Source organism: Vidua chalybeata, chromosome Z, assembly GCF_026979565.1.
Source record: "Vidua chalybeata isolate OUT-0048 chromosome Z, bVidCha1 merged haplotype, whole genome shotgun sequence".
Classification (NCBI taxonomy): Eukaryota; Metazoa; Chordata; class Aves; order Passeriformes; family Viduidae; genus Vidua; species Vidua chalybeata.
In genome coordinates this window covers 13171222-13193298 of record NC_071570.1, presented here as the reverse complement: position 1 = coordinate 13193298, position 22077 = coordinate 13171222, and the positions used below count along the sequence as shown (strand labels likewise).

At 37.1% G+C, this 22077-nt stretch overlaps 1 protein-coding gene across 6 annotated transcripts in view; it reads left to right on the top strand.

Moving 5' to 3' along the window:
- Positions 1-22077, top strand: part of NTRK2 (neurotrophic receptor tyrosine kinase 2) — a 198165-nt gene that overhangs the window by 36351 nt on the left and 139737 nt on the right. For all 6 annotated transcript variants that reach the window (XM_053968839.1, XM_053968844.1, XM_053968840.1 and 3 more), the window contains exons 6-11: positions 5819-5955; positions 8902-9034; positions 10553-10852; positions 15751-15783; positions 20035-20135; positions 21389-21488. In XM_053968839.1, coding sequence (XP_053824814.1) covers positions 5819-5955; positions 8902-9034; positions 10553-10852; positions 15751-15783; positions 20035-20135; positions 21389-21488 — 804 coding nt within the window. The remainder of the gene's footprint in view (positions 1-5818; positions 5956-8901; positions 9035-10552; positions 10853-15750; positions 15784-20034; positions 20136-21388; positions 21489-22077) is intronic.

Genomic DNA, 22077 nt, shown 5'->3' with positions numbered 1-22077 from the left:
CCAAGATTACACCTTTACTTTCCATTTTAACCTACTGGAAATTTCAAGTTTTGTTGTTCATGATGGCAAAATCTTAGTGAAGTGATAGAGATGCATGGTGGTTAGTATCATGAAATGAAGACTGGAGGGGAAAGGGATCTTAGAGCTTCCAAAAAAAAAAGTGGAGATGGGGATCTTTAGGCTGTGGAAGATAAAAGAAAGATTAAAATTTGCTTAAAATGTTCTTTATTTCTGCTAATTCTGTATATTGTTTGCCTAACGTATTTTTTTAGTCTTCATTGAATATGTTTGTACTTCTCATCTTGTTACAACTTCTCTGAGATTTCTGCAATTTTCTATGTACTGAGGATTTTGATTCTGTGGTTGTGATACAACAGGGAATGGAAACAATTGCTTGTGTTTCTTTCATTCATGCTTTGCATGTAAATTTTTGGGGTATCCTTTTTATAGTCCTTTGAAGATGCAGCCAAGCTGGAAATCTGGCTCAAGGCTTGTTGGCTGCAGGCTTTTGTTTAGTGAAACCCAGGAGGTGAATCATATATCCAACAGCTCTTATCTTTATAGCTAGAATTACTAGAATGTTTCTCACTGTTTTTTTGGGGGTTTTTTTAAACCCTTGAAAGTACATAGGAAAAGACCTCTGGAATTAGTAAACATTATTGCCTTTTCAAAGAAGGCACAATTTCAATCAAATGATACAAGGAACATTGTATCATCGTATGCTGCTTTCCATATTGCCAGTTTTGAGCAAGCAAGACCTCTGAAATTTGCAGATCCATATGACAGTTCTTGACAAATTGCATTGTCAACCATCCTGTTTTCAGGCTCCAGACAGTACAAGTAATGGTTGTTACCTGGCTGTACTGTAGTGATGTAATTAGTTGTATGTTTTGTCCCTAGAGTGAAAAAGCCAAACCAGGAGAAAAAAGAACCCTAGGCTTTACTGGAATCTTAATTGAGGAAAGTAAATTGATTTTAATCACCATGCCCTAAGAATTGCAGTGGATGTTTTATAAATCAGTGGTTCTGGTAGGCTGCTGCTGCAGATGGTTGCTGCCTCAGTGTTATTTTAATCATTCTGTGTCTGATGTACTTATTAAAAAGATGGTTAAGGATTTCAGGTGAAGATTAAAATTACCTGTTTAAAAATCAGATGCAAAAAAAAAGTGTCATTTTTTGTGGTATCTTGTTCTTATTACACAAAAAATTGACCTCTAAAAGCATGCCAAGCAAACAGGAGATGACATGGGCCACGTTGAAAACCATTCGGTGATACTCTGTCATGTCTAGGCTCCTGGGAGTTTGTTGAGAGGCCAATGAAAATCAGGGGCTTAGTGTGCAAAGGATGGCATAAATGAATGCAATATTGAATTTACAGTATTTTCTCAGGGACTAATTTTTTCATCATATAATTTCTTAGGTGTTAGTGAGGCTAATTGACCATATTGAGATAATTTTTAAAGGTTTTTTATGACTGAAAAAATCCTAGAACTGACCAGGTGAAAGTTGAAGCAGAAAAAGTGAATCTGGTATTAATTTTGTAAAAATTTTTATACCTGCAGATAATGAAATAATATCTTTAGTGTACTGATGGATTTGCTTCTTCTGGCTTAAGACCACCTTCTTTAAAATGTTCCTTTAGCATACTGGCTAAAGTTCTTGGTGTTAAGAGTTGAGTTAGAGTTAAGAGTAGAGTTTTTATTTCCCTATTAGATCATATCCTTCCTTTGACATGCTTTGACATATAGTGACAGTCTGGCTCTAGGAAGGCCAGTTTAAGTTTTCTGTAGAAAGTAATAAGTAGCAGCATGAAGAATTGGAAAGCCCTGTAGGAATACAGGCACATTCATTTTTTTAATTGCCACTGACAGTTGTGGAGCCAAATGTAGTAGTAACCTTTGAAAATGGCATCCGAAGTGTTGGTTTTGTGGTTGCTGAAGTCCCAGCTGTGCACAGGGAAGATGTGAGTCATTCCCTAGTGATGCTTGACAGTTTCACTGTCTGATGGCTTCAGGCCATCCTTTTGCAGTAATGATGGTCTGTGAAGGTTAATTCCCCCCCCTCCCCCCACCCCCAAACCCTACTTTAAGGAATGTTTGTTTCTCCTAAAGCATGAGATGGTATTTGGAGAGAGTCAGCTGGCATAAATGAGTTCCTCCTGCTTGTCTCTAGTTCTGGCTAGCTGTGCTGGAGTGAGGGAAGTGGCAGCTTATTCTAATCTAGGGCTGCCTATTCCTGAGAATGAAGTGTAATCATGCTGAATATGTGAAAATATATTCTGTATGTGGTGAAAGCACATAGCTATTACGTACCAGTCTGTAATGGAAACACATGGATTTTAGTGTATGATTTCATCTCTCAAACTGTGTTATTCTCTACATTACTGTTTAAAGTTCTCAGTAGCAGGTTCTGTCCTCCCATTTTTGTAGAGATTGAAGAGCTTTGAAGAGATTATTGAAAAGAAAGAGGAATGGAAAAACCAAATAAAAGAAGGTGGCCTTAAAACCATCATTCAGAAACTCTCTTTACCCTGTTTACCAGAACAGGAGAGTACTCAATAAATTTGAATGTCTGTGAGAAATTCCAGAACTCATAAAAGGAAGAGGCTCTTGTATGCAACACATTGTTGCAGAAGGTTAAGGCCAAGAATATAGCAAACTTCAAAAATCAATCAGGTACTAGCAGGGTTATTGCTGATACCCAGTTATAATTAATTCTATCAAAGTTTTGAACAGAAATAGTGTTTTGAGTTTTGAGGCATGGATTAATCTGTCTGACAGATACCAAGATGAAACTTGTGGAAGGATGATGTCACGTCTATCTTGTACTGGCCCTTATGCTACAGTCTAATTTTACTATGCTGGCATTATACAAAAGTATTGAGTGTGCTATCTGATAAGTTTGTATCAACTGCTGTTTACAAAGTCCGTTAAAATGTACATATGTGTATATCCTTGTCAACAAAAGTGATAACTATCTAAACCACTGTATTTAACCAAATTAACTCAGGAGTAAAGGCAGCATGGTTGGCTATCTCTGTAGTTCTATAAGAGTCAAAGTGCTGCTGGCCAATATAAACGGTCTCACACTACACTGGGCATACAATCTGAGTATTTGTGTATGTTAGGGTCCATTGTGTTCTTTTAGCATACAGTTATTTTTCAGTACAGGTTTTGCTGCTTAGTGTCATTGTGTTGCTGGTAAAGGCAATGTATCATATGTCTAGATGAGGCCTTATGTGACTGTGCTTTTCCCAAATAGAGCCACATCTCAACTGGTGTGGATTCTATTGTGGAGCAGTCTGGGTTCCACTGGAAATCAAAGCAAAATTAGCCTGCAGTTAAAGCACACTATCTCAATATATCCAACCAGAAGAAATGAATCCTAAGACAATTCTTGTGTTTTCCACCCATCTTATGACTGGGAAGAAGAGTAAAATAAAACACAAACAATAATATGATTTCTAATCTATTATATCTCTAATTCTAACTCTTTTCCATTGCATTGCATTGCATTGCATTGCATTGCATTGCATTGCATTGCATTCCATTCCATTCCATTCCATTCCATTCCATTCCATTCCATTTGTGCCTTTTTAGATGCAGGGGGTCCTGCAATTGGTTTTTAGAACTTTATGAACATACAGAATAATAAGCACTATTATTTTACAGCCTTCTGGCAGGATGCAGCCTGATATAGTTGTTTCCATTAGAGATGTAACACACTAACATGACATGTGCAGAGTTCTGCAAATAAGAAGAACTAGATCTAGTTCTGGATGGGAACCAGAGCCAGTACCAGAGGAATTAAACTTCAGTTGCTTATCCTATGAATAAACACATTGCAGGAAGAAATTGTCTCAAAACTTAACAGCTATTTAAAGGAGAGCTCTAAGGGAAAAAAAATATTTTTATTTTTGCTTTCATGAGAGGTTTCACATGAAGTGATATGTTAGTAGGAGCTGTGCCAATTTGCACAATGAAATGCTAACCTATCATGTAAACCTCCTCCCAAGTGGTGGGGTTAAGAAGAGTGGGGATCTTTATTCTCTTTGCATGTTCAGGTCTGGCAAGAGTAATTGGAATAGTATTTATAGGTGTCGTGAAAGTGTAACTTTATAAAGCAAATTATCTCATTACTTCTCCCCTTGTTCTCTAACTAGCATAATTAATATCCAAATGTTCCCTAAGATTAGTTTTATTTCCTGCTCAGCTAGTTGACAGACATTGGTGAGATCTGAATTCACAGCAGGCTAGAGCAGATGGCTACCTTCGTTAACAGATTACTGCATCAGGGCATACAAACTCCCCAGCTCTGTCTCAATAAACTTCAACATATGATTTATAAAGTGAACATAATAGAAGAAATCCATGATGCCTATAATGGGAATCATATTACCACACTACTTAAAACACTGTGAGAATTGCCTGAGCAGTTATTGTATATTTGTGCTGATCTTCAAATCTTATTAGGCAGGAAAGCATTGTCTGGAAAATTATTAATCTTCTTTTATGTATTGCTTCCACTCAGTTATATTTTATTGAACTAATTTAAGGGAGGTTTCCAGTACATCTAGCTTCTGCTGAACCTCCAGCAAACATATGAACATGTTCATAATGATTTGATGGTTATTTATTTGTTTTGGATCTTTTACATAAAGAAAAATTTCTCTGCTGAACTTCTATACCAGCAAGTCCATGATGAAACTGCTGTACTCTCAACTAAAAAACACAGCCAAAGAGAGCTATTGTTTCAGAAAAAGAAAAGTCATTGCAAAATCATGCATAAAGGTCCTGCACAGCAGATAAGCTTGATTATTTGAGATGATAAATGCAAGTAAAACTTGCCTGGAATAGTTGATGTGAAATGCCTCATAAAGGAGACCAAGACTCTTTACAGAGTGTACCAGCTTCAAATGATCACCTAGTATCTTTTAAGATGTTATTTCTAGAATGATATATAATTATTTGCTACATAAATATGAACTGTGAATCCCTTTGTGCCTGAAATCTACTGATACTGCTTGTATTATTTTGTAGAGGGCAATTCTATAATTCTTTATGTTTTTGTAAACATTCAGCATAAATTTACACTCTGGGAAGTTCCCATTGCTTTGGGTGCCTTAGAACAAGGCACAGAGTGATTTATAACTCTGTAAGATGGAGAGGGATGGAGGGTTTTCATGCAGAACCTGGTCTTGTTTCCTGATGAGTGTATCTCACTGCTTTTCTGCTTTCCTGAGGACAGTAGAAAAATCGGCTGATACGCCTTGTGCTCTGTGCAGTTGTTAACCCTCTCTTATGTCCTTTCCCTTCTCTAGTTCAATCTGTTAAGTTCTCTGTTTTCCTCCCTTTGTGCTTAAGTTCTAGGTTTTGCCCTGCTCACTCTGAGCTATGTCTGTATGAGAGAGGGGCTTCAGTCTCTTGTGGAATACTGGGACCTAACTGGATTTTTTTAACCCAGGGGTTACTTTGTAGCTGTTATAAAGAGACAGATACAATTTCCAGTTTTAAAGAGTAAAGGAAGAGAGTTTTTCTAATTTTGGTTTGTATACCTGACATATATTCTTATATAATTAACTAGTTAATGTATTTCCACACGCAGTAGTATTTTCTTAGGATGTGAAGCAGAGGAGGTGCAGAAAATACATAGCAGCAAAAGATTGTAGTTTTTTATTTCCAAAGATGCTGTTTGTACTGTGGCTGAATAGTACTGACTACAGTGAATATTTGACGTATTGCTTGCTTAGAGTTGCATGGTGTCTATTCTGTCGAATACAAATGCATTTTGGGTTATTGTGTTGTTGTTTCTATGACAGACTTGCCCTCAGCAAATTTAAGCAATTACAACATCACCGTGGTGGAAGGAAAGAGCATCACGTTGTACTGTGATACTACTGGCGGGCCACCCCCAAATGTGTCCTGGGTGGTAACTAATCTTGTTTCAAACCATGAGGTAAGGTTTATATTCAAACACGTGACAATTCAGGTGATACCTGCTGAAAGATGGAATGAAGTTTCATGTTCAGCTCTAGTTAACTTTCTATTAAAAGATGAAATAGAAAGTTAATGTTGGGATTAGATTTATCTTCCAGTTACTTTCAGTCAAGGGTGACTGTGGCAGTGCTTTTGGGGAATGGCAGACATTTGTTTCTCAAGATTCTCAATTGCACTCTGGATTTTTGGATGTTCACTTGTAAATAAGAGTAATGTAAATTTTTGGAAGTAATGTGAATTGGAATACTGAAACACAAGGACTTTCTTATTATCACTGATACCTGCCTACAGGGATTAAATCCAGTCTATACTGATTGTGAAAAAAACTTTGGGTCTGTAATTATATTATATTTCTTTTCATAATTTGGTGTGTTGGAATTTGGTTGTAAGTATTTTGTGACTTGTTTAATTTTTCTTCAACACACTTAGCAGCAACAGAAAGCCTTGAAATTGAAGATTTTACTTAAAATATTGTCAGGTTGGTTTTGTTTTGGTTTGTTTTTTTAAATGATGTATGAATACCTTTCCTCATTGAAACCATCTAGGTGGGGAAATTTTATTTACTGGGCTTTTTTTTTGTTTGTTTTTTTGGTCTTTTGTAGACTGCTACTTAAGTCCTTTCTGATGGAAATACTGAAAAAGTAGGAGCATATAAGCAGCTGCTGACCTCATAAATTGCTATTATTTCACTATAGGAAAAACCCATGTTTATTAGGATTTTATGGCATTTGCTTTCCTATAGTCATGATGGTGCACACTGTGTAAAGCTTCTTGGTCTGTACAAGGTGTGGGAAGTATATTTTCAAAACTCTTCTTGCAGTGAGGAAGAGACAGGACATCATGAGATTCATAGTTTTTATATTTTCTTTCTGAAGTTCATTACATCAGGCTTGTACAGAATTTAAGTAATCTATCTTTCATTCCAGCTTTCATAAGTAAGAGCTCTGCAGAGCTCTAGTTGTATTTTTAAAATTTTCTCTGATCTGTAAAACTCCCCAAAGGCATAAGGCATCAGTTGTCATCAAGAACAAGAAATTAAAACACTTTGGGGAACCTCTGCCAAGTTGCACTATTTTTCAAAATTTTTTAAAAGTTTTAATTCTAGGAGCCAAAACAAATGTGGGACTCTGTTCAAAAAGTGAGATCACCTAATTTTTTTAACCCTCCTATCTTTGAAATGCCATGGTCAGTTTGCTTCAAGTTTTCCACGAGTATTCTATCCTGGCGTAACTTCATCATGCTGTTGTAGAGGGGCTTATAATATAGGCTGGCTACAAACTTAGCCATGGAACACATCAGTCTTCTCAGTAGCAGAAGAGAATGAGCCTTTTAGACCTTATTTGTGATTCTCCACTATCCTTTTCTATAAATGTTGCTTTTGGTTTCTTTTCTTTCACTTCTGTATCTCAGATTCTGTTTTCATTTTCTTCATCTTGTATGCTTCTTTCAACTGTTTCCTCTCACCTCTTTTAAAAGAGGGACATTAGCAAAGGTTAAAACTAGGTTTTAGTTCTGCAAAGCTAACCGTTATGTTCTGAGTTTCTGTGTTGATGGGTAGTTTTACTGATGTTGTTTAGATTTTTCTTGCTCTAGATTTCAGCCCTGAGCCTGTGTTTCAGCCCCTCTGCTTTCAGTCCAGCTTTGAGCACTGCTCAGCTCTGAGAATTGCAAAATAGGAAAATGTGTGAAGGGCTGTTTGCTTCTCCACCTGCCTCCCCTACTGTCACACTGAGAAGGGACATGAACTCATGTTGAGTTAGGCTGTCATCTCAAGCTTCAAAATTCTTTTTGCACAGGACTGTAGGACAGTATGCAGGAGTGTTCCCACATATTCCTATTGACTGCCATCTAAAGTTGCTGTGGTTTTACAATTATAGCGGGTTACGTGTTTGTGTTGTCTGTAGCACTGACAGCGTACAAAGTACCCCAAAAATAGTTTTAAAAATGATCATAATTATTATTTATTTTTGGAGGGTGTTTTGGTTCCTTTCCAGTTTAACAAAATAGTCTAGCTCTTTATGAAAAATTCAGTATGGAAATAATAATTATTTGGAGATCATATAAAGGGCCTGATTTAACATGAGACAAACAACTAGCATTACTAGTGCTTTTTTGTGGGGGGGGGCGTGATTCAGGCATATTTGTTTAGCCAGTGTGACATAGCTGCATAGTCAGTATGTTATTTAAGGTTATAGATAGACACTCAGCGTTCTAAGGATCATAAGAATCAAGATTTTTAAGAATCACCATTCTTCCCTTAATTAGGTTGTTCTTAAACACATAAAACAGCACTTAGGCAATAGCTTAGGTAGTAGAAGGTATGCAGTTTCTTGTGAAAGGTTTCTTGAGAAAAGAAAGCTTTCAAGAGAAATTTGGTTAAGAAGGAGATAGAAAACATGTAGGGCTCAGAAGGCAGCAGTGGAAGAGATGTCAAGCATAAATATAAAGGAAAGAGAGAAAAGGATGAATAAAGCAAGGATTGGATATAGAATTAAGCAGGAAGAAAAAATTCTAGAGAACAGGCAGAAATCAGTCATGAGTAGGAGAGAGGGATGAGCAAGGGTATATGATTAGAGGGAAAAAAAACATTTGGGTAGAGGGGATAAAGTGGTAAAAAAAGGGCACAGACTAGAAGTGACAGGGCAGAAACATGGTTAAGCGCCATGTTTGTGGCAGGACTTTGCAGCTTTGAATCTGCTGCCACTGACTGTTAGAATTGATTCTGTTCATGTTTTATGTCTGTTTGGATAAGACACCAAAATAAGGCTTTGATTAATTGTGGACAGATACCCCTAAAAGGAAGGGAAAATGAAAAATACCATTCAGCTGTGGCAAGTAATTGCCTCCCTCTCCTTTTTCCTTAATGCTGTGGTTGACGCATACATGTTTTTCTGATCATTTTTAGAGTGATACAAATAAAAACCCTGCCTCTCTCACCATCAAGAATGTCTCATCAATGGACAGTGGACTGGAGATTTCCTGTGTAGCAGAGAACATTGTGGGAGAGGACCAAGCCTCTGCTGAGCTTACGGTATTCTGTACGTATGTGGGCCTCCATACAGACCTGGAGGCTAAACTGCATTGGCAGGAACTGTTCTGGGTATTTTTTGGACCTTCAGGCTGTTGAAATGAAAGTCCTTAAGGTGTGTGAACTATCTACTGCAGTTAATGCTAGGAGTAGCCAAGTCAGCCATTGTTGCATTTATCTTTTTCAGCTCTGTATTCTGCAAAAAATGTATTTCTGACTGCTTTGTCTTCCACTTAAAAGAATCTGTAAGTAAAGGACTCAAATGCTGACTACTAAATGGCACTGTCAGGGTGGGAAGGTTTGTAATGGTGTGTATGTACATGCACACTGTCTTAGCAATTGCAAAGTGTGAATTGCAAAGGCTAGCAGAATTATACAAGACTTAAACACATGTTTAAGTTCTTACTACCTAAAACAGCAGCTACTTTGTTGTAGTTTGTATGGCCAGATGTAAATGTATTTGTCATAGCTTTGAATAGTACGCTTATTTCTCAGGGCCAAGGAAGGGAGAAGGGGCATACAGTGTAGTGAAGCAGTGGTTTCTTAGACCTAAGCTCCAGGCTGAATCCATTTGACATGAGCTATACAGCATGTTTTCACAAGTTGCAACCCTCTGTTTAATTGAAGATGGTAATGGAACACTTTATAGATGGCAAATTTTACTCAGCATGTGCTTATGACAGAGTAAACTAGAAAAAAACACTGTAGATGTAGGTTTGTAGGTTGAAATTAGATATGTAATAACTATGGGAACGAATATGAACTAGAAATGTTTAAAGAGTGTAAATGAGATTCTGAGCTTGGCACTGTTATGGGTGATAAAAGGGAGTATAACTAGAAGAAATTTGATTTAGTTAAGAATAAATATAAAGGAAAATTATGGGCAAGGTGTTGGAATAATATCTTGAGGGGAAACAGAAGAGGTCTGTAAACTTGAGTCATTTAGCAGGTTTGAACAAGGATGAGAATATTTATAATAAAGAATTGGTTTTCCCTGACAGGATAATCTAGAGAATTAAGTAATCTGTTTTGTCTTTGATTCTGTTAAGAAAATAATCTCTAAATCTGGATTCTTAGCTGAGTGTCTTTCCAGTAGTACTTGCTTTTGGCCAGTTTAAAATATTTTCAGTACTACTGTCTTTCAGCACTGCTGTCTTTCAGCACTCTTGTGCACTATCTTTTGAGCAAAGTAAAGCAAAAATGTCTCTCTCCTCCTTCTAAGTAGTCCAGTAACTGAAGTTCCCACACCTTACACATTTTAAGTGATTTAACACATTTTCAGTCTTTGAAACTAGTTTGTTTTATTTCTTTCTAAAGAGCAGCTTCAGTTCAGGTCAGCATAATACTGTAGACAGAGCAGGTATGTTCCTGTGTGAGTATCCTTCAAATAGGTACCATTCCATCTAGTAACATACTTTTGTAGTGATGAATGAAAAGTACTTCCATGAGAACTTGGGGGGGAGGGAGGGAAGGGAGGAACGACATGTTCACAATATTCTGATGTTCTTCACTCTTTTTTCTAATATAGTTGCACCAAATATCACATTTATTGAGTCTCCGACTCCAGACCATCACTGGTGTATTCCATTCACTGTGAAAGGGAACCCTAAGCCCACATTGCAGTGGTTCTACGAAGGAGCTGTGCTGAATGAGTCTGAATACATCTGTACTAAAATACACGTGATCAATCAAAGTGAATACCATGGCTGCCTTCAGCTGGACAATCCTACACACCTGAATAATGGTGCTTATACCTTACTGGCAAAGAATGATTATGGAGAGGATGAAAAACGGGTTGATGCTCATTTCATGTCAGTGCCTGGAGATGGTGAGTGTAGTTTTTTTTTTACTGCTAGCAATCGCAAATTGATGAAAGTGGTGAAATAGTGCTTTTGGCCAGATTAATTATTTTGGAGGAAGGTTTTTATTGAACTTTTTTCTCTGAATGAATGTCTTCAATAGGACTTGTAAAATAATGTTTTTCTTGAGCATTTTCTTCTTGTTTATTGCTTCTGAAGGGAATTCATGCCAGTGCTCTGTAAATTTTCCCTTTGAGTAACCATCCTCCCTGCCAGCCAAGGCTAATGGAAAGTTGCTCTTTCTGAAGTTTTCCCAAGTCTCAGTTCTTATCCTGAAAAGCGCTGATTGCCAATTCAGCCCCTCTATAACTTGCGGTACTGCATATGAATGCAACTAGGTAGTGTGTTCAAGGATGTGGATGATGCTTGTGTAGCATCTAGTGCCTTGCTGCAAAATTGATAGTGCAGATGAGTGAATTCATGATAATATGTTGTTTTTGGGACACCAGAGGGAACTGGAGAAAAAACAAGTAACCCAGAAGGAAGATGGATAAGGCCTCTGATCTTAACAGGCATTTTTGGTGTCCAATTGCCATTTGCCTAGGTGGCGGCTGGACACCTACATTGCTAGGATTATCCGTGTTCAAGATGGTTACAACTTCAGTTGCTCTAAAGATTTCCCCTCACCCTTTCTAAATACTATGTGGGCAGGCTCAAGGTGGGCTAGCTCATTGAATTGCAGGGACTACTTAAGTCATTGGTGTTCACTGTGGTTTGATCTTTTCCCACATCTTCAAAGCCATACATGAAGTGGCTGTAATAGCAGTCACTGTAAATGCAAGGATGTTGGAGCATGTGGAAGGAAACTCTGAGTGGACCTTGCACATTTGGAGTAGAAATAGAAGTCTAATCTTGTGCAGATAACTGCATAGTCATACCTCAAAATATGAGACTGTATGTATCTTTGGCTTTTTGTCCATGTGGTATAAATAATTGCCTTCATTCTTTTTTAAAACAGCAATGCTCTGTAATGTTATCTGACGGAAAATAAAAAGTGGTGAATATTTAAATTCTCTTCCTATATCTCAGGCCACAGACCATAAAAATATGGTCAGTATTTCATTTTTACCCTTTCAGTTCAGTTTGCTGAAATGGGAAGAGAAATGGTAGGTCTTTTGCTTTCCCATCCTTAGGAGAAGATGAAGAGCTGGTAAAACCAGGCTTTATTTACTCCTGCTGTGCTCATTGCTCCTCTCCTCTTTTTTCTCTGAAGTTCTTCCTTAAAGTGACTAATTACAGAAACATGCCATGGTTTCAGCTATTGGTATCCCTTAACACTGCATTTAAATTGTTCAGCAAAACAGTTTCACCTCATGGATGTTCTGTATACAGTGGAAGTTCTCTGACACCCTGATTATTTAATATGAACCTGGCTTCATTTTCTAACAGAGTATCAGCTACCTCTAATAAATTAGGTGATTTTACAATTGTTTTTGGTCTTTGATCCAAATCCCTTCCCTGTTCTTCCTGTTTTTCCTTTATGCTTCTGTCCACAGTAAATAGAACTGTAGCTATCCACTAATTTAGAAAGAAGACATGATTTATTTGTTCCATCTCCTTTATATTCGTATAGAATGTAACTCTACCTATATAAACTGTGCTGTGTTCTTTAAGAATTTCCCAAGATCTGTGATGGGGTAAGCTTCACAAGATGAGTGTAGCAGAAATGGGACTATGTATGGATAGGATGTAACTGCATCAGAAATTAGTTCATGCATAGTGGATGGCACCAAATCTGTCTTAAAAATTAGCAACAGGGGAAATGGCTTAGCTACTTAGCCTCCTCAATACTGTTTTTAGTTTTCTCCTGCAAGAATCATGGAACTGAGCTTCAGAAAACATCACCACATTGTTGTCTCCTCCACTAAAGCTCGCATAAAAGCAAATGCATCATATTACAATTTTTGTTCTATACTATTGCTATTTAAAGCACTGTCAGGCTTTTTCAAATCCTTAAAAGGCTTTTTCGGTGCTGTCATTACTGAGTAGTTTCTTCTTTTGGCCCACATATTGTACACTGAAGCATAAAGATTAAGGCCCACACCCTGGCATTTTGTTCATTTTCATGTCTTCATGACTGAATTAAATACCAGTCCTGATGTTTCATGGGGTGGGGTACACTCACTGAGCTTTAAACTGATTCTCTGGTTATTGCATCACTTGAGCAAATGCTCTGAAGATAAAAAGGAAAAAAATAAAAAAGAAAATTTAATTATCCCCTCACCTATAATCCACATGCCTACCCAAAGTAAATGTGTATGTCTGGAGCATGTTCTACATCAACAGTGTAATAGTCCACTTCAGAGTTGGATGATGATGAACATGATGAAGATGTAATTTGTGCTAAGATGATCCTAACTTTCAGCATGCTTCTTGAAGGGCTGTTTTCCACTGCTCTGAGGTTGCAGGCATGAAAGAGAGGAAACCATGTACCATAGTGGGATTTTGATTGTGCTAATGATACCCAAGTTAATGTTGTAAATTAAGAATTTGTTTTAAATGTGAAGACCTGGAAGAATGAATTTTATGTTTTACTAGTTGAATTTTTAATAATCTTTAGTCTGAAAAAGTTCTTGGTTTCCAATTCTTGCTGAGAGTGACTTGATTATTTGAGACTAACCGCTGTGAACAGTAAGCAAGAAATGGCCATGGCTTATTCTGGAGGCTGTTCTCATAGAACATGATCCAAAATGGCTAGTGAATGTGGGAGACATTTTTACCACTAATAGGTATTTTTAATTAAGTTTATTCATCTACTAACTCTCTACATTAAAATTCAGCTGAATGAGTCCAAGTCACATATATCTTGTCAAAGTAAAAGAATATGCTAATTATGCCTTAGAAGTAGCATATTTTGCTTGTGCAGCATAACATGTTTTTTGCAGAAGTATGTTTTTAGATTGAGTCTCTGTTGCTGCTTTATTTTGGAATTGCCAAATTTATAAAGAAAGAAGCAAACAATCCAAGTGTAGTTGATGTAGTTTGTAAAGATGAGTGAATAGGACAAGGCTTTTGATAGTTCATTTAGTCAACAACCTCTTCTAATGGGGGCCAAAACAAAGGTGTCATTCTGTACTTGGCCTTGAAAATAATTGTGTACAAATGTGCAAAAGGACTGTGGTGAAATTTAATGTTAAAATAACTTCAATTGATGATTAAGTTGATACGTTTCTATGTACTAAATAGAAAAAGCAATACTAAACAGAAATTTGGGGGTTGTCCACCATCTTGATTTTTGTAGCTTTATTTGAAGTGTTTAGTTATATAAAAGATATTTGAATGGAATTGATGACTTCTTATTTTAAATGTCTGGGAGGAGTTAAGGGTTATACTAACCTTCTTAGTTTATCCCAATTCCAGCGAATAGAAACAAAAATGTTGACATTTAACTCTATTTATAAATAAAGGACTAGGAGTTTTTTTATTGTTTGGGGTTTTTGTTCCACTTCAGATTACAGAAGGTCAGTTAGAAATACTGTTTTTCTGCAGCTGGATGTTCTGCACTTGGAAAACTGAATCCATTAACAAAAATCCATGAACAAAAATCTCTGGTCAGATTACTTGAGGATAGATAGTCAGGCTTTCTTCACTGGTTATTTATTTCTGCCAATTGACATGACAGTTCTCATGGGATCTATTGACATATATCCCTAGATACTGGAATATCTTCAAGTCCATTTAAAAGTAAGCCTAATTTTCTGCTTCCATTCTATAAATAGGTTGCAACTGGTATTTTCAGCAGGTTCTTGTGCTGTTAACAATGATGTTCTGCTCTTACTTCACTGTGGCATTATGCCCATGCGATGCTACTGCCATGAATTTACTGTATAGTTGTATAAACAGAATTGTGTTTATTGAAGTTGCATTAAACTTTAGAGATTTTAATTATTTGTTAATTTTATTTCCAAGCCTGCAAAAATAGAGAGAAAAAATATGGAAGAGATAACTATAAGCCTACTACATAAACTATGCTAGAGGTACATTATAGATCAGAGTGGATGGGTACGTTCAAATGCAACACAGGTGTCTTGCAAAACATGAATAATAGTTCACTGATCTCTATGGTTGCTCTGTGCATTTTTACTCACTTACGTGCTAAACCTTACATACATTCAGTAAGTAATTAGAAAAAACTGCAAACAGGAAGTAGTAAAATTTAGAGAAGTGTAGACTAGACAGGTACCATTTGCTAGTGTAAAGTCTGGTTTCTGAGACATCTGACTCTTTCAGTAAGAGTTCTGTCTGTGTAACAGCTGTGCAGTTGGCTTCTTGGAAGCATCCTTTTACAGAGTGAATCAAATTAGGCCATTGCTACCTGTAGTCTTTAACTTGCCAGCTCACAGCTTAAAATGGTTTTCTCACACAGTGATACAATAGCATAATTCTTTTATCAGGTAAAAATCAGTGATTGTTAAAACTCTGTGAAATCTGCGTCCACTTGAATTCAGGGAAAATTTTACCTTTGATTTTTTTAACAGGAATAGTTATTGTTGCACTCATTCCATATATATATATATATATATATATATATATATATATATATATTAATAGTGGGAATTAGGATTTTGCCCAGTTGTGAAATAACACTTGTAACACTTGCCCCTGTCAGAGTTAGTGGGGTGTGCACACAGAATATGAAGCAAAATATTAACCTTTGGAATAACGCTAAGATGGTTGTAAATGTAATTAATAAACTGCAGTTATTGATGTTGATTTGCATTTATGTAGATACTTATGATTTCTATAGCAAATAAAGTCAACTCTTAAATCTACTTGTAAAGAAATTTTTTATTCTTCCAACATTCACAATTTATTTACAAAGTTTTTCTTTCTTTTTTTCTTTTTCTTTTTCTTTTTCCATGTACAGGTAATGGCCCAATTTTGGATCCAGACGTTTATGGTATATATTTGATTTTCTTTTTTCTTTTAATAATAGAAATGAAGGAACTGAAACATTAAAAGTTCAAATGTTAGGCTCAATTAAATTGAAATGTCACATAGAATAATACAGCCCTAAAAGGTACTTTGTGGTTTTGGTTCTCCTGCCTTATATTTAACGTATGTGATGACAATATGTTTTACTTACTATGCTGCTTTTGATTCACTTTAGGAGAAGCATAAATCCACTGCTAGAAATGGGTGCAGTTGATCCTGTAGGATGACAGCTGTGTGATGTAGTTCACAGACATGAGATTTTGTGAACCTTTTGGAGGCATTTCTTGGAGGAAAGAGAGTTTGTGATTTCTCTTTATACAACTTAATTTATTTTTTCAGGGACGATTCCATACTTGTTTTGCCTCCAAAAATGTACCCCTAAATCCCACTTAGAAATGAAGTTGGCACAAGTAAGTTTTCCTGTAGGCAATTTATTTTGCTCTGTCCGCTCATTTGTACCTTCCCTTAATCTCTCTTGCATAAGCAGACCATCAATTCAGTGGTAGCTGAGTGTGTGCCAGGAGATTTTGATGGCACAGTGTTCACATTAGTTTTTTAGTCAGGCAAAATGTACCAAGTGAAAGCCAGTGTGCACTGAAATAGAAGCTGCAGAATGAAAAGCAACTGTCTGGTTTTCAAAAATATTTCTGGTATACTTCTGGTGAGTAGAAAAGTTCATCTTACACAAAGCTGGATCCTGTTTGGAGTACTTTTTATTTGGATGAAATAGCCCATGACTCAGGTTATTAAAGCTGATCTAAATGTTATTGCTTTGATTCCATTCCACGTCATTAAACTTTAGCAAATGTGCAATTGAAGCATCAATTTGACTTCAAATGCTTAGAAACTCCAAAGGATAGCTTCACCTCCCTCTCTTTCCAAGTTTTTTTTTTTTTTTGAGGAGCAGGAGAAGGGTGGGATGGGGATGAGAAAGTGGTGATGGTTTGCACAATTTCTTCATGTGTTGTGTTATATAAGCTGTATGCATGAAGATTTTGATTCTGAGCTATTTATCAAGGTCCTGATGCCTTTATGGCTTTAGCCACGTGAGTGCTGTGCTTTGACTGACTTGGGTGGATTTCTCCTGAGGTGTGTGTGCTTTGAGTTTTGCTAGCAGATCACAACCTGCAAGACCTAGTCCTGGTGAAGGCAGCCTTCCTCTTTATTTCTGGCTGTTCTTTCTGCTGTTTGAAACTGCTGTCCTTGTGATGTGAGGCAATTTCCAAATGTTTTTCTTAAGTATTTTGAACACACAAGAGAAATCAGAAGATCTGATGAGGTGACATCAGGCTGCATGACATTGATTTTGCTGAGGGGAGTCCTGCCTGCATGGGGCACTGCTTGCTGCAAGCGTGGAGCAATGACTTGTGCCTCTAGCTCACCTCTGCGGCACCTCTTGGAAAAGACAAAGAGAGAATGCTGTCATGACACCGTCTGGAAATTAACTGAGAGAAATAAACTGACTCACATGGGTCTGAGCAGGACATTGAGTGCAAAGCCAGCTCCTTTGGCTCTGAGTTCTTACTTTCATGCCATGATGTGAACATGAGAGAGACAACCTGCCCCATATCTGCCAAACCCCAGAATGATTGTGCAGAGTGACCCCCTGGTGCTGATGTGACTGTGGTGTTGTGTCTATCCCAGCCACCATGCACCTTGTTTGTGAGATGGCTGTAAAATACTGGCCAGCATCAGCTGCAAATCACTGCAGCTGTTATTAGTCACTGGTGGCTGCATGAGGTACAGAGCACCAGAGAACCTGGCCCTAAAGCAATATGAGCCTTATGTAGCGTGAGTCAAAAGGCGTTATCCTGTCTGTAGGAGTGCTCAGTGTCTATGTCAGGATTTCATAGTGAAATGAACAGGAATTTGTTCAACTCAAATAGTCCGGCTTGTGCTGGATAGCTGTCACATGTATTTTCCTTGCCTGATTCACCCATTTCAAGGGGCTTTGAAGATCTGGCAGTACCTCAAATACAAATGATTCACAGTTAGACAGCAAGCAATGTCAGCATACCACCAGTATACCAAAGTAGCCTACCTTAGCTCTTGCCTAATTTAATATAGAAGGGCACCCAGAGGATTCACAGACCAGACCTGTGGTTTTCATTAGCCCTCCAGGGTGTGATTTCCAGTAGTTTAGACCAGGCTTGAGCATAAACAGAACTAAAAATAGCATCAGCTGTTCTTTACAAGTGAAATTGTGAATAAAAAATTTCCTTCTTCAAAGTTTGTTTTACAAAGCCAGAACAGCAAAGTGCAAAGGGTCTAAATACTTGTTTTATATGTTAGTCTTATAAAACAATAATAAATAGATGGTTGGCCAAAACCATCTTTGTGAAAATTTTCCCAGCTAATTGTAAAGGAAACCCAAGTTTTTTAGGCTGAAGTACTTGTTACAAAGCAGGCTTTGCCTGCAGATAATGAATTAGAAGTCTCCACCTCTTCTCTAGCAAAGGATGTACTCACAGTAACAGATGGTCAGCACAGAACCTTGTCTGAAAGTCCAGGCTGCTGGACTTTCAGACAAGGTGCAGGTGAGCCATTCAGGCAGCCATTGTGCTACCTGGATGAGCAAGGAATGCTGTTCATTCTCCTCTTGCTGCTGCTCTAACCTTGCTGCATGGTAAGCTACACACACAGAGATGCAGAGCAAAGTTGGAGAATTCAAATGGTAAAAGTTCAGGATTTTTTTTTTCTCTCTTGAAAGCTCTGTGTATTTAATATGTATTTTGTCTTGAAAGAGTCCTGTCCTTTGGCATGCCTAGTTTAGAGCCAAAATAGACTATGTGAGTTGTTTAGACATTCTGACTGTGCTGACTGTAGCACTGGTGCCAGAGGTAGCTGACAGCTTCCTGTAGCAAAAAAAAAAAAAAAAAAAAAAAATCTGCAGCCTGCAAGTGCTTTGCAGAAAGCAAATGTGTCCTTGCATGCCTGAAGATCAAAAGCCCAGTGCAAGTTCTTACTAACACTGCCAGCTGAGCTCTCCAAATTGGCCTTGGGAGCTAAAGGAGAATAGTGCTTAGATGCAAGCCCTCCCTGTTCTTGCTCAGCGGGAGCTCCAGGCTCAGAAATGCTTATGCCGCTGTAGTTAGCAAGATCTTTTTCAAATTCACATTTAAGATTTCATCTGCAGGCTTATGGCACTGATTTTAATCAAAACGTGTAAAGAAATACCTATTTAATTGTAAACTTAAATTACAGTGCTGGAGGTATATTTTATAATAGGTGCAGTTATTGCCCTTTGTTTCTTTCATCTGCATACATTACAGTCATGAAATTAAAGTGTTATTTGTGTTCCCAGATATAATAATAAAATAAATGCATTTTAAAATTTTATTTTAATGCATGTTTATCTTAACTTCATATATATAACATTTAATTATTTTTCTCTCATTTGAATAATTTTTTTCAGGAGATCATGGACTCTGTGTTTTATTTCAAATATCTGTGTTTTATTTTGAAGTTCTTATAAATAATTGAGCCATGATCATTCTTTGTATGGAGTAGTTCTGTTTTTTTCCCTGCAGCCATATCAGTGTAATTATTTTGATAAATCAATCAAATTTCTTCATACCATCTTAGGCACTTTAATTTTTAAAGGTTTATCAGTATGATAGCAATGTTACATCATAACCTCTGTTACCATATACTATAAAACCATTTTATATACCATAAAAACCATATACCATGGTTTTTAAAAATTATTTATTAAACAAGTGAAAACAGCTATTTCACATTTTATATTAGTAAGATAGCTTGAAACCCATCTGCCAAGTTCTTCTCAGCAAAACAAAAGTGCTCAAGCTATTTTCTAAGACTGTCCTATATTTGACTCAATACAAGGCTGGTGAAGTTCAGTGTAGAGGGCAGTCTTTCATTTTTAATGGGAAGTCAGAAGCACATAAAAATAGCTCTGTGGATGGAGCTCTTATTTAACTCTAGTATTTCCAGTAGGGATACACATGATGTAGATTGCTTTTTTTTTTTTTTCATGTTTATCAATCTCAGCACATTTGTTCAATTACATGCCACAGCGATTCCTTCCAAAACATTTTGGCTTCTTTAGCAATTATGAGTTGCTCTTTAAGCAAAGAGCTTAAATTCCTAAAGCTGATAGTGGCCTTACCTTCTTACAGAGCAGAAATAATATAGAAAAACATTTCCCCATCAAGATTATGAAGTTATAAAAGCAACATTTTTTTCCTTTCTTAAGAGTATGAAACCACACCTAATGATCTTGGAGATGCCACAAATAACAGTAATCAAATCACTTCAACGGATGTTTCCAACAAAGAGAATGAAGATAGCATCACTGTAAGTATATGCATTGTTTCCTGATCTGTGATCTTTGTGGACTTTTTGGCTATACAACTTACAAAATTGCAGACACTATAATAAGACTCGGGCCTATCAGAAAACTACAGCTATTACTGTGTTGTGATTAAAACTCAGGAAAAAAAAAGGATGAAAAATAAAATCAGTGCTCCCCACTCTTGTCCTTACCCCATTTTTTTTTAAATGAGTGAATCACTTTTCAGTTCAAGTAAAACTGCTGTTTTGTGTCTTGTTTTTCTGAAAAACTAAACTCTCAAGTTTTTAGCCTATGAATTTGCATCTAATTTTTAGTCAAGGAGAGCATATCTTCATTTACAAAACAAAGACCCCCAAGGTAATTTGAAGATTGTTGGTTGAATACCCATCAATGAGTCACCTCCATGTTATAGAGGTGATATGCTGCAATGAATTTTCAAAATCTAACTGTATGTTTTAAGACATGATTTAATGTAAGTTTTTGATTAAATGGCTTGTGATAGATTTTAGTGCAAGTGGCTGAGCTGATGGGCTTCCTAATTTGTTCTCTCATGCTGTCCTGAACTGAAATGTTGGAAACTGATTGTGGGTTACCAGCCTGGTTGACATTGCAGACTCCCTCCACCAGTGACTCTGTAAAGCAGCAAGCAGAGGAGAGTGTGCATTCATGAGCCAGAGAGCAGACTGTGATTGGGACAATGTGCTAAAGATTGGGAGGATCCAAGACAGTCTTGTCTCATTTGATAAGAGAGTCATTGAATTGCCAAGGTGGTATAGGTGGGACCTGGGGAACTCCTCTGGTCCAAGTTCCCCTGATTAAAGCAGGGCCAGTATGGTTCTGTATGGTTATGTCCTCTCTAGTTTTGATATTTCCAGTGATGGAGCCTTCACAGCCACTCCAGATAATTTATACGAGCATTCAAACATAGCCACAGTAAATTTTTCTTTCCTATGTGCTGCTCTTATGTGTTTTCTTGTAACATGCTACACTGTTGGAAGGGAAAAAGGTGATATACACTCCTCCCACCTGCCTTGAGTGTGTAGGATGTTAAAAAAGTTCTCGTAAGTGTCTGAGTCTGTGTTCTCTGCAGAATAGAAGAAACCTCATCACATGTCTGTTTTTTGTACTCTTTGATCTCAGTGCAAAAGTTTCCCAGTTGAAATTAATCTCTTTTCATAACTGGATTAATATATGTTGGATGTCTTTGAAGGCACAAAACCAAAACAAACAAGTCTGTGTCCTCTTTTTTTTTTAGGTGTATGTTGTGGTGGGAATTGCAGCACTGGTGTGCACAGGCTTAGTAATAACGCTCATTATTCTGAAGTTTGGAAGACACTCTAAGTTTGGGATGAAAGGTAAGCAGGGTTGGTTTTACACCTTCCAGAATTGTTGTGGGTTGTATGAGCTGAGACTGTAGTCTGCTGAACCGGGAACAGTCAAAACAGCTACATTAAATTACACCACATTTAATGTTTTCATTATTCATCAGGTAAGTAATGGCAGAGGTTGATATAGACAGTGTAGGATTTTGGATCAAACACTTCTACTTCTGTTTTCTTCTTAGGATAAATACCATTTCTTTGCCTGCTGCAGCAAAGCCTCCTGAGACAATTCCTTCAGTAAAATATTTCTTAAGTCAGTGTAGGTAGGAAGATAGGAAATGAATTTTATTTCTCAAATTGAAGTTTGACTTATGAGAATTTATGCTGTACGTAAGAGGTAGTTTAGACAGTACCACACTGTTCCATTAAGGTGATAGGGAAGCAACAAGAGCAGAAGGTGCATTTGCAGTGGATCCTGTCATAGTGGTGCTTTCTGAGAGATGCATTTTCATGTGCTTCTTGGGGAGCAGCATCTGGAGAGAGATGCAAGTACCCATGTCCCTGTGGAAGGGGGAAATCTCAGCCTTTCATTTATTCATTTATTTATTTTACAGCCAGATGG